The sequence below is a fragment of the Pipistrellus hanaki genome (assembly GCF_964339955.1).
Source record: "Pipistrellus hanaki genome assembly, chromosome: 15".
NCBI classification, from domain to species: Eukaryota; Metazoa; Chordata; class Mammalia; order Chiroptera; family Vespertilionidae; genus Pipistrellus; species Pipistrellus hanaki.
In genome coordinates this window covers 26,395,682-26,410,942 of record NC_140517.1, presented here as the reverse complement: position 1 = coordinate 26,410,942, position 15,261 = coordinate 26,395,682, and the positions used below count along the sequence as shown (strand labels likewise).

The 15,261-nt window shown below is 50.3% G+C and overlaps 1 protein-coding gene across 2 annotated transcripts in view; it reads left to right on the top strand.

The window, feature by feature from the left end:
• Positions 1-14,702, top strand: part of CA5A (carbonic anhydrase 5A) — a 37,726-nt gene extending 23,024 nt beyond the window's left edge. The window contains exons 3-7 of one of the 2 annotated variants that reach the window (XM_084905062.1): positions 1,819-1,937; positions 4,263-4,358; positions 4,504-4,566; positions 11,461-11,616; positions 14,447-14,702. In XM_084905062.1, coding sequence (XP_084761188.1) covers positions 1,819-1,937; positions 4,263-4,358; positions 4,504-4,566; positions 11,461-11,616; positions 14,447-14,590 — 578 coding nt within the window. In that variant the 3' untranslated portion in view covers positions 14,591-14,702. The remainder of the gene's footprint in view (positions 1-1,818; positions 1,938-4,262; positions 4,359-4,503; positions 4,567-11,460; positions 11,617-14,446) is intronic. The other variant, XM_084905063.1, reaches the window with a different exon arrangement.
• The last annotated feature ends 559 nt before the right edge of the window (positions 14,703-15,261 follow it).

Sequence of the window (15,261 nt, the reverse complement as noted above, 5' to 3'; positions counted from 1 at the left end):
TCGAAGGATAAAGGGGAAAGGCGCGCATTTTGGTGTCAGACCTGGGTTCGAATTCTAGCTCCAATTGCTGCACCTCAGGGATTCCTCACAACCTATTTAACTACTCGCTGTAAATTAAAATACAACATAAAACTGCAAAGGCCAGTCTGCTCTCGTACCCTCACCCCTCGAGGGAGAACAACCATCCTCTTGTATTTCTAACCTCGAACATCTTCTCTAAAGTCTTGCAGTTTGAACCCACCTGAGAGGCTGTCCTCCTTCATGTCACAGTAGTCTTGGTCACCAATGGATTCAGGCTTTATGACTTGAAATGTGGGGTCTTTATTTTTATCTCACCCAAGGATATGTTTTGTTGATTTGAGGGAGAGAAGGGGAGGGAGGGAGAAAGAGAGGAAGAGAAGGAGAGAGAGAGAGAGAGAGAGAGAGAGAGAGAGAGAGAGAGGTGTCAATTGCCTCCTGCAAGCACTTGCTGGAGATCTAATTCACAACCTAGGCATGCGCCCTGACCAGAAATTGAACCCACATCATTTTGATGTACAGGAAGATACTCCAAGCAACTGAGCCGCCTATCCTAGGGATAAAATGTTCTTGTGCACTTGGTGAGAAAGAGGTATTTCTGCCTGTTTTTAAAAGCAGGGATGTAACTCGTGTGTGTGTGTGTGTGTGTGTGTGTGTATGTGTGTGTGTGTATTAGGAGAATAAAAGATTACCTCATGAACCATAGAACTTTACGATTGGATGAGACCCTAATGACCTTGACCTTGACTCATTTTGAGTCAAGAAAGATGGTGGGAAGCTTTACAACTTGATTGGGAGCAGAATTATGAGCTGAGCCTGTTTTCTTGTTTATAGTTCAAGTGTTCCTGCTACAAATACTTTTTATGGTAAAGACCAAACAGAAAGCACCATAGCCAGTAGTGTTTGACAGGTAGAGGGGCTGATGCAAGCACAGCTCCTGGATTTCACTCCACCATTCTGCCACGTCTTCCAGACTTGTCCCAGCCACCCCAGTAGCACAAGCTCACTTCAGTCCAAAGCGAGATGTTTAATAGTTACCACTACATTTGTAGCGGTTGTTCATGAAAATTTATTAGCAAAGTGCAGCGAAGGGCAGGCCAAGCCATGTGCTTCGGAGCCACCCAGGAGACAGTTAAAATGCAGAGTCCCTGCCCTAACCCTGAACCCCTGGGTGGCGCCCACAGTCTGGCAGTTGAGAGCCAGACTCCTCCTTGGCGGATGCCTCAGGCTAACAGCTCTTGGGGAGGTTCCTCAGGTGTTTGGAGTGACTTAGAAAGGAGGGTGCCTATAAACCTGGTCACATAGTGGACTAGACTGAGCTAGAGCTGCATCAAGACCATAGCTGGTGGGAAAGGTAGCGAGCTTTAGCTCAGAATTTGTTTTAAAATCTTGCCCTTAACATATTAGTTTATGAAATTATGTGGTGATAGGATTTAAGCCTTTTTTTTTTTCATTCCAGAGACATATTTTTTCCTTAAATAAGGAAGTCTGGGAATCTTATAGGATGGGCATACATCTCAGAAATGGTTTTTTTTTTTTTTGCTTTATTGCTGCGGGGACGGGTTGAGGCCCCTACCGCCACCTGGTGGCAGCACTGGACTCTGCATCATTACTATGAGCATGAAGTGAGCCCGCCTGGGGCCAGGTAACTGGGACACGAGGCCCACCTTCCAGTTTGTCATTTCAGCAAGACTTCAGTCGAAAGTGAAATCATGTGGCTTCAGCGTAGACAGTGCCACAGCAATATCACAATCCAACGAATAGACACACTGACACCCATCCACTGGCTTCATTTTCCAGGAATCAGCGGTGGCCCCTTGGAAAACCACTACCGCCTGAAGCAGTTCCACTTCCACTGGGGAGCGGTGAACGAGTGGGGCTCGGAGCACACGGTGGAGGACCACGTGTACCCGGCAGAGGTGCGTGGATGTCCAAGCAGCGTACGTGCCGGGCTCCGTTGTGGGGTGGCCGACCATCCCAGGGGCCCAGAAACAGAGTTTCCTGGGAGGTGGGACTCTCTGTGCTCCAACCAGAACAGTCGGACACCCCACCCGTTCAATCACACAACCGTCCTGAAGGGAGAGTGTTAGTAGCACCTTCATTTAGTAGAAGAAGACGAGCAAGTTCTGAGTGGCTGGGTAACTTGCCAAAACCAGGAAGCTGGGATTCGAGGACAGTCTGTGCTCTGAGCCTCTCACTCAGCTTGCTGGTGCTGGATTTCAGACTCGCACCTTCCTGTCCTTCAGGGTGTGAGACCACCATCGAGAATCTGAAAGTCTTTACAATAGAGATCATCCTAAAACCGTGGTCGGCAAACTTCGGCTCTTTGGCCCCTTGAGTGGGCGATTCTATTTTGAAGAAGTGGCGTTAGAAGAAGTTTAAGTTTAAAAAATGTGGTTCTCAAAAGAAATTCCAATCGTCATACTGTTGATATTCAGCTCTGTTGACTAATGAATTTGCCGACCACAGTCCTAAAACAAAGTGACCTCTGAAATATTAAAAAAAAAAAAAAAAAAAAAAAAGGGGGGGGGGGGAATCAGGGAAAAATGAGCAGAGGTTAATGATAGGGATTGGGTTTTGAGGTTAGGGTGGGGTGATGAGTGGTAATGTATAGATTTCCCCCAATATTTTATTATGAAAAATTTTCAACATACTAAAAAGCACATAGTGAGAACCCGTGAGTCTGCCACTCAGGCCCTAAGATGAACATTTTGCCGTATTCATTCCATCGCATGTCTGTCCACCCTCCCATCCCTTTATCCGCCCACCAACCACCTGCCTTTCGGATGCATTTCAAGTTATGAGCTGTTTTTGTTTCAACTTTCTGTTGCCGTTGTTATGGGAGTCATACCATAGTTAAAATCCAACTAGAGTCCAGCCAAGCCCCAAAATAACAATGACCTGTAGTCACACGCCCAGACGTGACCGCTGGGGACAGCTTATAAATAGGGAATTACACCTATTGATATAATTACACACATGTTTACAAATGTGACGAAAATGAATGAGCAGCGCCTTACAACATGCTCCCTTTCATTTGACCACACAGACTGTGTATCCACACCACGGCTTTGGATTAACAGATATTTGAGCAGAGGAGCTTGTTGTAAAGTAATCTATTAGCATAGAGGAGAGGTCAGCAATGGGACCCACCAGGGGCCTGAGTCAGATCCCTCCTGGCCATGCCTCGGACCCACGGTGCAGAGTGCTGTTCCCGTGGGGGGCGCGGAGGGCAGCGCCAGCTCCAAAGGTGGCATCTGTGAAGGTGGCGGCTGCAGTCAGGGCTGTGAGCCAGCTGTCTCTAATTCTGGCAGATTGCAATAGGACAGCAGGTGGGGGTTCCAGATAAGCTACAGAGAAGCAGGGAGAGGCCTTGCCACCCTCGTTATCCCCAGTGCACATGGCTGGGAACACTGGGACTTGGGAGTCAGGTGCCACCTGGAATACACGTGGACCCCGCACCCCGCAGAGGACCCAGGGCCCTGGCATCCAGCAGCACCTGGGGAGGGCTTGCTGCCTCGGAGTTGGCTCTCCATTCAGAAAGACCTCACCACAGCTCACTCCTGTCGAGGGAAATCTCTAAGGACTCCCAGGCCCCATCCAGGTTCTGAGCCAAACCCGGCGTGGGCAGCACCGCGTGCCCTCATCACAAAGGACCCCGAGCCCGCTCAGGGGTGCTGGCTCTGCTGAAACAAGAGTCTGTTTCCCAAGCCCGTCCCCTGTTTCCCAAGCCCGTCCCCTGCCCCTGGTTTAAATCCTTGTCCTCTGGCCAGTCCTGGTGCCAGAAGGAAGGGTGTGAAAATAAGGACAGAAGAAGTTCAAATGAGGGCGACAAATGGAGAGGAAAATGCAATATTGGGGCATTAAAATTATATGTTGTTTATGTGAAATTCAAATTTTACTGGGAGTCCTGCATTTGATCTGGCAAACACTCTCAAGGATATCTGAAAAAATAGGAAAAATAGCAAATAACGCACTCTCTCCGACCCCATTTCTATTTTATAAAGTTAGGGCGAGCCTCTTTCTCTCCCACCCAAACCGCCATGGCCCTTAGGGTCTGTGCTTCCATCAGCCACCTGGGGCTCCAAGCATGCGGGCGGCACCCGTGTTCCTTACACCGGCTGCTCCGGCTGAAACCATTAGAACCGTTGATTGGACACATAGGTCTGCCCACAGCAGGGGAGCGACTGCTTCATTGCTCGCCCACCGTGATGGGCACAAGGTCTCTCTCTCCTGTGTTTCAGCTGCATTTGGTTCACTGGAACGCTGTGAAATACCAGCACTACAAGGACGCGGTGATGGGAGAGAACGGCTTGGCGGTGATAGGCGTGTTTTTAAAGGTAACCTCTCGCTGGGGCTCGCCCTCCTGGGGAAGAAGTGGTGTGGGTAACGGGGCTGTCTTTCGAACAGTCTCCATAGAATGAGGGTGCTGGTCGCCCCGCCCCCTGCCTTTTGGAATGAACATGTCGTGTCTGTGTTGTGCAGCTGGGGTCCCACCACGAGGCTCTGCAGAAGCTGGTGGACGTCCTGCCGGCAATAAAGCACAAGGTAAGCCACCATATCACAGTCGGCGTCCACGGAGAAGCAAGGCTGTAAGCCAGCTGGTGCGTGTGCCCGGGGGGGTAGGGGGGGTCGGGGGGTAGGGGGGTGGGGGGGTGTCTGAGTCCCATCCGGAGATGGAATGCGCTGGGGCTGACTCAGGTTGTGTCTCTGCTGTCATTGTGTCACTGCTGTTCCGGGGCCCCTGTCTTCTCGGATAAATGGGGTGCTGGACTCAATTTGAGTTTCCCCCAAAAAGTCGTTCATTCCGGCAGCATCTTGAAGACGTTTGCCTTGTCCCCAGGCACTGGTCCCGCCCCAAGCAATGACATCCATTAATAAAAACGTTTGTTTTAAAACCAACGGAAATAAATACCTTAACTACTAACCTTTAAGAGTGCCTACCCAAGTGCCACCTGGCGCACCCCTGGGGGGACACAGGGCCACCCCCTCCCTGAGAGCATGGAGACCACGGGAAGAGGGAAAACCCCACACCCACCACGCGTGGGAGGCAGAGCACAGCTCCTCTCGAACACCTTGTGGCACTGAGCACGGCTCTGAAAGACAACAAGGCCAAGCATGCTGCTCTTCTCAGCCTCGGCCGAGAAAGGGCTTTGATGGAGACGTGGAAATTCCAAAGACATGCCGTTTATTTGTTCGGTACCGAACAAAAGCATCCCGAGAGGGAGGGAGTCGCTGTGGTCCTTGAACGTGGTCCTTGGACAAACGGGCTCCCACCTGTCTTAACAATGGAGAGCGCGGCCCACAGGAAGGCGGGGGTCAGCCCTTCCTCGGCCGGCTCACGGGGTCCTTTGATCCGTGTGGTGCCTTCCCCTTGATGTGGACTCTGCGTGGGCCTTGTGGGACCGAGCCCAGATCCCCCTCCCCGCCGCCCGCCACCACGGCTGCCAGCTCAGGAACTCCACGAGGGCAAGGTGCTCGGAGCAACCTCTCCCTGGCTGGCCTCCGGCCAGAGTAAACCTGGGATGTTTGCCCCACCAGCATCCACCTCCTAATGGGTGGCCTCCGTCCGCCTCCCGGTGGGAAAGAGAGCAGCTGGCTCTGAGGTCCTGTTTGCTCAGGGGGTGTTTTCCTTCTAAGGAAGGCTCTGGAGCCTTCTCTCCCTCCTCCTCCCCCACCACACACACACTCACACTCTCACACTCACACTCACAATCACAAGAGCTAACTCAGGGTCCCTGGGCCAACCACCAGGGAGGAATGGTGTCTGACATGCAGTCACAGGAGACGCTGCCTGGGCTCAGTCTGGTCCTGAGCATCATCGCTGGGCCTCAGTTTCCTCCCCTGAAAAATAAGGGAATCTTATCGGTGAAAGACCCAGCCCTGGTGAGCAGGAGCCGTAATCCGTGGGAGGGCGGCGTGCTCTGTCAGTCATTTACCACAGTCTGCGCTCCGTCCTTGGTTCTGGGCTGATTTTTTGAATGTTGCAGTGTTATGAGTCATCTCTGTGGTGTACATTCTATCGGTGTGGACACATTAATGGAGTCACCCAGCCAGGCCCACACAAAACTGTGCCCCACCCCACGGCCCTCGCTCAGTCATGGCCCCCAAGCCTGGGCGACCTCTGATTTGTTCCAAACCCTATGGTTTTGCCTTGTCTCCCATTTTATTCTCCCACGTAGTACCGAGTGGTGCTTCCTTTGTCAGCTCCCTTCCCTCTTTCCCCAGTGGGATGTGCATGTTAGAAAAGGGAAGACTTTCCCGTGGGCACCCACCACCAGGAGCTGGTTTGTTGGGATTCATGCTGCATGGTGGTGCTAGCCCCGCCAATCCTCTAGCCAGCGGGGCTGACAGACACAAAGAGGGGCCTTGGCTTGCTGTGGGGCTCCGAGGGGGGGGGCAGCTTTCTGTATCAGAACCCTAATGTGCCTGAGGGACAGGACACAGCTCCCAAGAACATCACTAGATGTTCTCTCAAAATGGTCATTGGCAAGAACCTGGCAGCAGGTGGTAGCCCACCAGCTGCTCCTCCGTGTGACCTGCTGCCTCACCCCCCACTACCGCCCAGGGGCGAGGGGTGGGGGGAGGGAGCAGCCCAGCGTTGGGATGGGACACACCTCCCAGCATCTGGGTTCGGCCACTTTCTAACTGTGTGGTTTGGGGAGAGCCACTTATATCTGTTTACTTTCTCCATCAATAACATAAACATACCCCTCAAAGGGTGATTCTAAAAATTCAAGGGAATAGTCTCAGAAGGTGTCTGACAGCTTTTGGGGCTGGACAAGGGGAGCGGGAGGGGACGCATTTTGTCCCACGAGCCTGTGTGACCTGTTTCCTTCAAGAATTGAGCAGACCAAACAGTGGAATATCATCCGGCATGAAAAGGAGTGAAGCACCAGCACAGCAGCCTGACGGTATTAAGCTGAGAGAAGCCGGACACACAAGTGCACATGCTGTGTGATTCCATTTATAGGAAATGTCCATATAGGCAAATGCATGTGGACTGAGAGCAGATGGAGCCTGTGGCAGGAGGCGGCTGGGTGGAGCGGTGAGGGAGGTGACAGCCACAAGGTTTACTGGGGTTCTTTCCTTGGAGGTGACAATGTTCTAACTTGACTGTGATGATGGTTGCACATCTCTGTCCATGAATATCCTAAAAGCCACAGATCTGTGCACTTCACAGCAGTGAGTTCCATGCTATGTAAATTACATTTCAATCATGCTGTCCGGAAGACATTCTTCGATAATTAATCACACAGTGGAACAACAGGCAAGGTGCCTTGTAATCATCTGTTGGAATAAACCAACTTCCTTCTTCTTCTTTTTTAAAATCCTTACCAGAGGATATTTGTCCATTGATATTTAAGAAGGGTGGGAGGGAAGGGGGAGAGACACAGAGAGAAACATCAATGTGAGAGACAATCAATTGGTTGCCTACCGCACACGCACTGACCAGGGATATTGGTGATGGAGCCTGCAACCAAGGTACATGCCCTTGACCAGAAACGAACCTGGGACCTTTCAGTCCACAGGCTGACACTCTATCCACTGAGCCAAACCTGCTAGGGCTCCATTGATTTTTGAGAGAGAGTGGAAGAAAGGGAAAAGACAGAGAGAAACATCAATGTGATAGAAACACATCAATTGGTTGCCTCCTGCACAGCCCCAACCAGGACCCAGGCCAGGGAGGAGCCTGAAACCAAGGTACGTGCCCTTGACTGGAATCGACCCTTTGGTCTCCAGGCCAATGCTCTATCCACTGAGCCAAACTGGCCAGGGCCCAATGTCCTTCTTGTGGGCAGCTTAACCAGCATCTCTCCACTTCTGAGGAATGAATGCCAGCAATCAGTGTACCAGTCCGTCCAGGTCATCCGGGCCCCGTGCCTGTGGCTTTGAAAGCTGGGCGGAAGGATTCCATGTGCAGGGAGGCCTCCTTCTTTGGGAATGAGAGGGCGTCAGCTTCAGGCTTAAATCCTTCCTGGTGCCCAGCCCGGGCTGGTCCGGTGTTGAGGCCGATTGTGTTATGTTGCGTGCGGGCCTGTCCCTACCTCCTCCTCTCAGTCTCACTCAATTTATAGAGGGTGGGGCCCACCGTCCTGGGCTGTCAGCCCGAGGGACTCCGAGGGACCGTTTCCTCTCTGAGCAAAAGCCTGTGGGATGTCTCTGGGTTACAAGGAGGCAGACACTGGCCAGAGGCCCTCCTTTCTCTTTACACCCGGGCGCCGTGCTGAGCAGCGTCCAGGGAGCAGCCCCTTCTTCTCCTGCCAATGCTGGTAGATTTTCTCAGTGGCCTCAGCCGGGCAGAAGCAGGGGTGTCCCCCTCTGTAGGACCCCCACCCTGTCTCTTTTTACTGTCTTTGTGTGTCACTTACTCATTCCAGCCACATGGTCACTTTGCTATTCCTCTAGCCCAGTGGTTCTCAACCTTTCTAATGCCACGACCTTTTAATACAGTTCCTCATGTTATGGTGACCCCCAACCATAAAATTATTTTTGTTGCTACTTCATAACTGTAATTTTGCTACTGTTATGAATTGTTATGTAAATATCTGTGTTTTCCGATGTTCTTAATAATAATATTAAGTGTTTTAATAAAAATATCTGTGTTTTCCGGTGGGTCACGACAGGTTGAGAACTGTGGGGGGCTGTTTCTCTGTTTTCCTTGACCCGCACGGAAAATGACAGGTTCCTGAGTGGAGGAGCTGGGGATTGAGAAATTAAAGAATTTTTAAAAAGAGACCAAGACACAGAAATAGATTCAAGCTGGGACCCAGGTGGGGGGCTGTCACTCTGATGGAGGGACAGTCAACCAACCAACCACAGACAACACAGTGCATTTATTGATTTCCAGAGGGAGGTTTAAGGTCAAAGAAGTTTTGGGTGTGCCCAGGTCCTATTCATTCCCTCATTCCTGGGATTTAGCATATCAATACCTGGGTAAGGTAAGGTCCTATTTGTTCCTTATTCCCAGCACATGGATAAAGATAAGAATCTGTACTGATGCCAAGACCGGTTTGGCTCAATGAATAGAGCGTAGGCTTGGGGACTGAAAGGTCCCGGGTTTGATTCCGGTCAAGGGCATGTACCTTGGTTGCGGGCATATCCCCAGTAGGGGGTGTGCAAGAGGCAGCTGATTGATGTCTACCTCTCATCTCTCATCGATGTTTCTAATTCTATCTCTCTCCCTTCCTCTCTGTACAAAATCAATAAAATATATTAAAAAAAAAAAAAGAAAAGAAATCAGTACTGATAAGTCTCCCACATTTTGGGAAAACGTGTTCCCATGGCTCTGCCTATGCCTTGAGTTCAGCTGATGATAATTAAAGGTCATCCATGTGCCCTCTATAGAGAACCGCTGCTGTAGAGTCTAAGGCCATTGGAAAACACAGATACTAACATTATGATTCATAACAGTAACAAAAGTACAGTTATGAAGTAGCAAAGAAAATAATTTTGTAGTTGGGGGTCACCACAACATGAGGAACTGTATTAAAAGGTCGCAGCATTAGAAAGGTTGAGAACCACTGTACCCATCAGGCTGTACCCTACCTCAGGGCCTTGGCACTGGCTGTGTCCACCTCTAGAACATGCATGTCTTTGCTCAGATGTCACCTTCCCAGTGACCATTCTTCTTAAACACCCCCCCCCCCCCACTGCCCTACTTTATTTTCTTCCATCCCTTGGTAAACTACTAGATATCTACTTATTATTTGGGGTACTGCCTTCTTTCCTTTGGTAAAGGGTGAGCTCCATGAAGGTAGATGGTTTTGTACCCAGAGCCTAAGATAGCATAGGGTTTACCATGGGTACTAAATGCATAGCTGTGAGAGAGTGAATGAATGAATGAATCAACCATGACATCCTATCAGTGTCACTTGGAATGCAGAGAGGCAGGCTTCTCCTTATCCTATATAATAAAAGGCTAATATGCAAACAACTGAACAACCGGATGACCGGTTGCTGTGACACACACTGACCACCAGGGGCAGACGCTCAACACAGGAGCTGCCCTCTGGTGGTCAGTGCACTTCCACAGGGAGAACGCCACTCAGCCAGAAGCCGACTCATGGCTGGTGAGCGCAGCAGTGGTGGCGGGAGCCTCTCCTGCCTCTGTGGCAGCACTAAGGATGTCTGACTGCTGGCTTACGCCTGATCTCCACAAAGAACAGGCCTAAGCCATCAGTTGGACATCCCCCAAGGGTTCCTGGACTGTGAGAGGGTGCAGGCTGGGCTAAGGCCATCCCCACCCCCACCCCCACCCCCCGAGTGCACAAATTTTGTGCACTGGGCCTCCAATCCTTTTATAAAGCACAGAAAGTGCACAAACTGTGAATTCTGAACACTGGACTCCCAAGCAGGACATGCTTATGGGAGTCCCTTGTGGGAGCAACACAGAAATCTAGGGACACAGTGGTTGAGAACAGCTGTCTATGTCCACTGATTCCGCCTGTTCCCTGTGAGAAGGGAAACTCTGGCATATGCTTAGCATTCTCCTAAGTCTATGTCATCACCACAGTCCTGGCACTCAGGGACAGCTGCTTTAGAGAGAAGTTCAGATGTCTTAAGGGGCAGCCACTGTGGAAACAGTATGACAGTTCCTCAAAACTAAACTTAGAATTCACATGGGATCTGGCATTTCCATTTCTGGGTATATATGCAACACAATTGGAAGCCAGTTCTTAAAGTGATGTTGGTATGTTCATGTTCCCAGCAACATTACTCAGCCAAGGAGTGGAAGCTCTCCAAGTGTCCACTGACAAAGGAATGGATAAACACAGTGTGGCGTACTAGTCAGTGTTAAAAAGGGAGGAGATCCTGACACATGCTACAACATGGATGTACCTGGAGGACATTTTGCTGAGTGAGATAAACCAGTAACAAAAGGATAGACCATAACCAGTGCATGATTATTTCACTCATGTCAGGTCCCTAGAGGAGTCAGACTCATAGGGACAGAAAGTAGGATGGTGGGGGCCAGGGACTGGGGGAGGGGAATGGGCAGTTACTATTTAATGAAGGAGGAGTTTCAGTTTGGAAAGATGAGAAAGTCCTGGAGATGGATGGGGATGATGGTTGCACAATAGTGTGGATGCACTTACTGCCATAGAACTCAAAAATGGTTAAAATGGTAAATGTTTATGTTATGCATGCTATTTTACCACATTTTTAAAAGCATAATATTTTCACAGTCTGTGCATGGGAAAATAGATAACTTTAAAAGAAAAATAGAAGCATTTGGTGAGGATTCATGCTGTGCTACAGGGGTCCTATTTTCTTGTTACTGCTTCCAAATGTGACAACCGTGGCCTCACAGTCTTTATCTCCAGGAACACACTTCCCTCCTAGCCATGCGAAGCCACGTCTCTGAGAAAAAGATAGAGCCCTGCCCTCCTCCATGAGCCTCTGCACCTCCCATCTCCTCCTGTGGTCTCTGTCTCTCAGGAGGCACGGGTGGCCATGGGCCCCTTCGAGCCCTCCTGCCTGCTGCCCACCTGCCAGGATTACTGGACCTACCCGGGCTCCCTCACCACTCCTCCACTAACCGAGTCTGTCACCTGGATCATCCAGAAGAAGCCCATTGAAGTGGCCGCGAACCAGGTGAGCTGTGCCTGCAGCCGGTGTAGTGGGACTGTATTGGAGAAATTGTTTGGCAGCGTCACTAAGATATTGTAAGTGGGCATCGTGGAGTTTTACTTTTTGGTGCATTTTGGATGTTCCCGCACCAGAAGAACGTTCCCATTGAAGTACAAGCTTGTTGACACTGAACAGAGGTTCCTTAAATCACAACTCTTTGACCTTGAGATATTAGTGTGTGAGAGACGCCGAGACAGAGAGAGAGAGATGCAGGGTGGGGGCAGGAAAGGGTAGAGAGAGAGAGAACATTTTAGTTTGTTCCACTTGTTTGGGTGATAGAACAGTATATATATGCTGAGATAAAATTCCAGAAGGATTGTAATGCTGTGTAACAAACCTCCCCAAAACTTAGTGGCTTATAACAAACAATTGTGTTTTTGTTTTTTTTCCTGCTTGCAAGTTTATTGATTGGCTTGGGAGGCTCTATTTTATTTTAAGATATAGTTTTATTGATTTCAGAGAGGAAGGGAGAGGGAGAGAGAGAGAAACATCAATGATGAGAGAGGCTCTATTTTAGGTTGTCAGTGTCTGGGCTTCACCGAAGGTGGTCAGTGGTTGGGTTGGGCTTTATGTGTCTCTCATGCTCCTTGGACCAATGACCACCAAGGGCTGGTTCTCATGGCAAATGACAAAAATGCAAAAGGCAAGCCAAACGACACATGCACACATAAGGCTTCTGCTGGCATCACACCCATTCCCATCCTGTTGGCCAAAGCAAGTCACAATGGCAGGGCCAAAGCCAGTGGGGCAGAGAGGAAAGGAGTGAGTATTTACTGAACAATGCCCTGGTTTATCACATAGATACAGACCAAAACATTACTTCTCAATATCCCAAGGTCATAAATCTGCAGTGGTTTTTATTTTCTTCCTTTTTCTTATCTAAATTTCTATAGTTCTAAAATAAATATATTTGGTGCACAAAATTCGTGCACGGGGGTGGGGTGTCCCTCAGCCCATCCTGCACCTCTCCAATCTGGGACCCTTCAATGGATGTCCCTAAATGGGCAGATGGACACACCTTTCACAATCCGGGACTGCTGGCTCCCAATTGCTCGCCTGCCTGATTGCCCCTAACCACTTCTGCTTGCCAGCCTGATCACCCCCTAACCACTCCCCTGCCAGCCTGATCAATGCCTAACTGCTCCCCTGCTAACCCGCTTGCCCCTAACTGCCTTCCCCTGCAGCCCTGGGTCCCCTTCAACTGCCCTCCCCTGTAGGCCTGGTCTCTCCCAACTGCCCTCCCCTGCTGGCCTGATCTCCCACAACTGCCCTCCCCTGCAAGCTATCTTGTGGTGGCCATCTTGATGGGAGTGGCCATCTTGTGTGTTGGAGTGATGGTCAATTTGCATATTACCTCTTTTTTATATAGAATGTAGTTGCATTATTTTTTTCTTTGGAAATCTAGGATCAGGAGAAAGTCCGTCTGTTGAGGGCAGTTTAAATTCAGGGATGACAAGTACATAGCAAGCCTGGTGTCACTGTCCCATCCCTGCCTCGGCAGACATCTCTAATTAATCTCAGCAGTATTCATCAGTTCTGGTCAAATTGTCCCTTTTCTGAGGGCTCTAGATGCACTCTTAGAGGTACTCCCAGCCTCATGCGTCTGAAAATATTCTCTTACTTAAAAGTCACGGAATGATACCCTTTGCCTTGCGAGTCTGAACTTTGAGATGCGGGCTGCAGATCACCCATCCTGCTCCCAAACCAGAACTATTGCAGACATCAGACAGCCTTGGTGGAAGAATTATATCCTTGTCACCAAGACCCTTCTGTCAGTCAACTGACATGTAATAAGTACCCATTCTGGGTCAGGTTTGTAGCCAGAGAGGGTGGGAGATGGGTAGGAAGGGAGAGGGTGGTGCAAAAGCAATGATATCAGTCTCTGCAAACTGCTGTCTGCAGGCGAAATGAAAACATAGTTGAGTATTATTCAAAAATGCAGAGCAGAAGCCCCTTACCCTGGCCCGGGGAGTGGGGAGGTGTGTGTGCACCCCCGGGGCAGTGGGAAGGAGATTGCCAAGGGGAGGAGAGGAGAAAGACTGCATTTCTAAGACTGTGTGCACCACGCCCTACAGAACTCCAGAGGGCGCTTCATCAACCACACAGCCCTTTCTTGCTCATTAAGAGGTCATTATAGAGATAAAATGTCACTTCTGTGTTAATTAAACATGTGAGTTATTTTCACAGAGCTCGTAAGTATAGTCTGAGAACAAATGGGATGAGACATAAAAAATAATATTTTAGTTCCTTGAGTGAAAAGTAAATCAGAGGTTACTTTAGCATTTACATTACTTGCATTAGATCTCTATTGCTGTGCAACCAATAGCTCCAAAACTTAGTGATTTAAAAAAAAAAAATCATTTATTATCTCTCAGAGTTACTGTGGGTCAGAATTTGGGGTGGCTCTGCCCCCGGGATCTCTGATGGAGTTGCAGTCAGGTGTCAGCTGGGGCCGCAGTTTTCTGAAGGCTTGCCTGGGGCTGGAGGATTCATGCCCCAAGTGGCTCACGCAAGCAGCCTGCAAGAACACACACCACATGGCCTCTCCGTGAGGCTGTTTCAGTGTCCTCACACCATGGCAGCTGGCGTCCCCAGAGCAAGTGACCCAAGAGACCCCGGGGGAAGCTGCAGTGCCTTTGCTGACATAGCTCAGGAGTCACCTCTGCCATGTTGTATTGGCCACACAGGGCCACCCCTGATCCATGGTGGGAGGGGACTGCCCGCAGCCCGAGGGACACCTGGGAGCCTTTCACTGTCTCCACACCCAGGTAACTCTGGTGGCTCTCTGTTCCAGCTGGCCGCGTTCCGCACGCTCCTGTTCACCGCGCTTGGCGAGGAAGAGAAGACGATGGTGAACAATTACCGCCCACTTCAACCCCTGATGGACCGGAGGGTCCGTTCGTCCTTCCAGGCCACGAAGGAGGGCGCCAGGTCCTAAATGTGTTACGTCCAAGCCAATGGGCTGAACTGACTTTCAAAAGAGGAAGTATTGTTTCCCAGGTCTCATGGTCTGATCATATGCAATCCCTGGAATTAAAAGGAAAGACAGAGGTCATTGTTTCAGTCAATGTACTTGTCAGCTGCAGTGAAAACCACTTCAAAGGGAGTGAATGGGTATCTGGGACCCGGAGTATCTCACAGGACTCCCAGCAGGTCACGGCAGCCTCACGGGGCCCAGCAAGCCCCCGCCTGACGTCATCTGCCCAGCCCTCCCTCAGCCCCATGCTGCCCTCGCCCCAGCGGGTGTCCTCTGTTTCTCACGCTCATGGCCACCCCGCAGTTCCCAGGCAACAGAGTCCCGATGCATCAGTGTCCTGGGGCCCCTGTAACAAATGACCCCAAACTGAGGGTTTAACATCAGAAATGTACTTTCCCATAGTTCTGAGGCTGGAAGTCTGAGGTCGAGGTGCCAACACTTTTGGGATCTGGTGAGACCTCTCTCTGTGGCTTGCAGGTGGCACCTTCTCACACGGCCTTTCCTCTCTCTTTTCCTCTTATAAAGCCATCAATCCTAGTATCCAGGAAACCCTGTCACCACAAAGTCACTCACCGGATCACACCTGCAAAGCCCCTCTGCCAGGTCAGGCCCCACAGGTCCCAGGGCTCAGG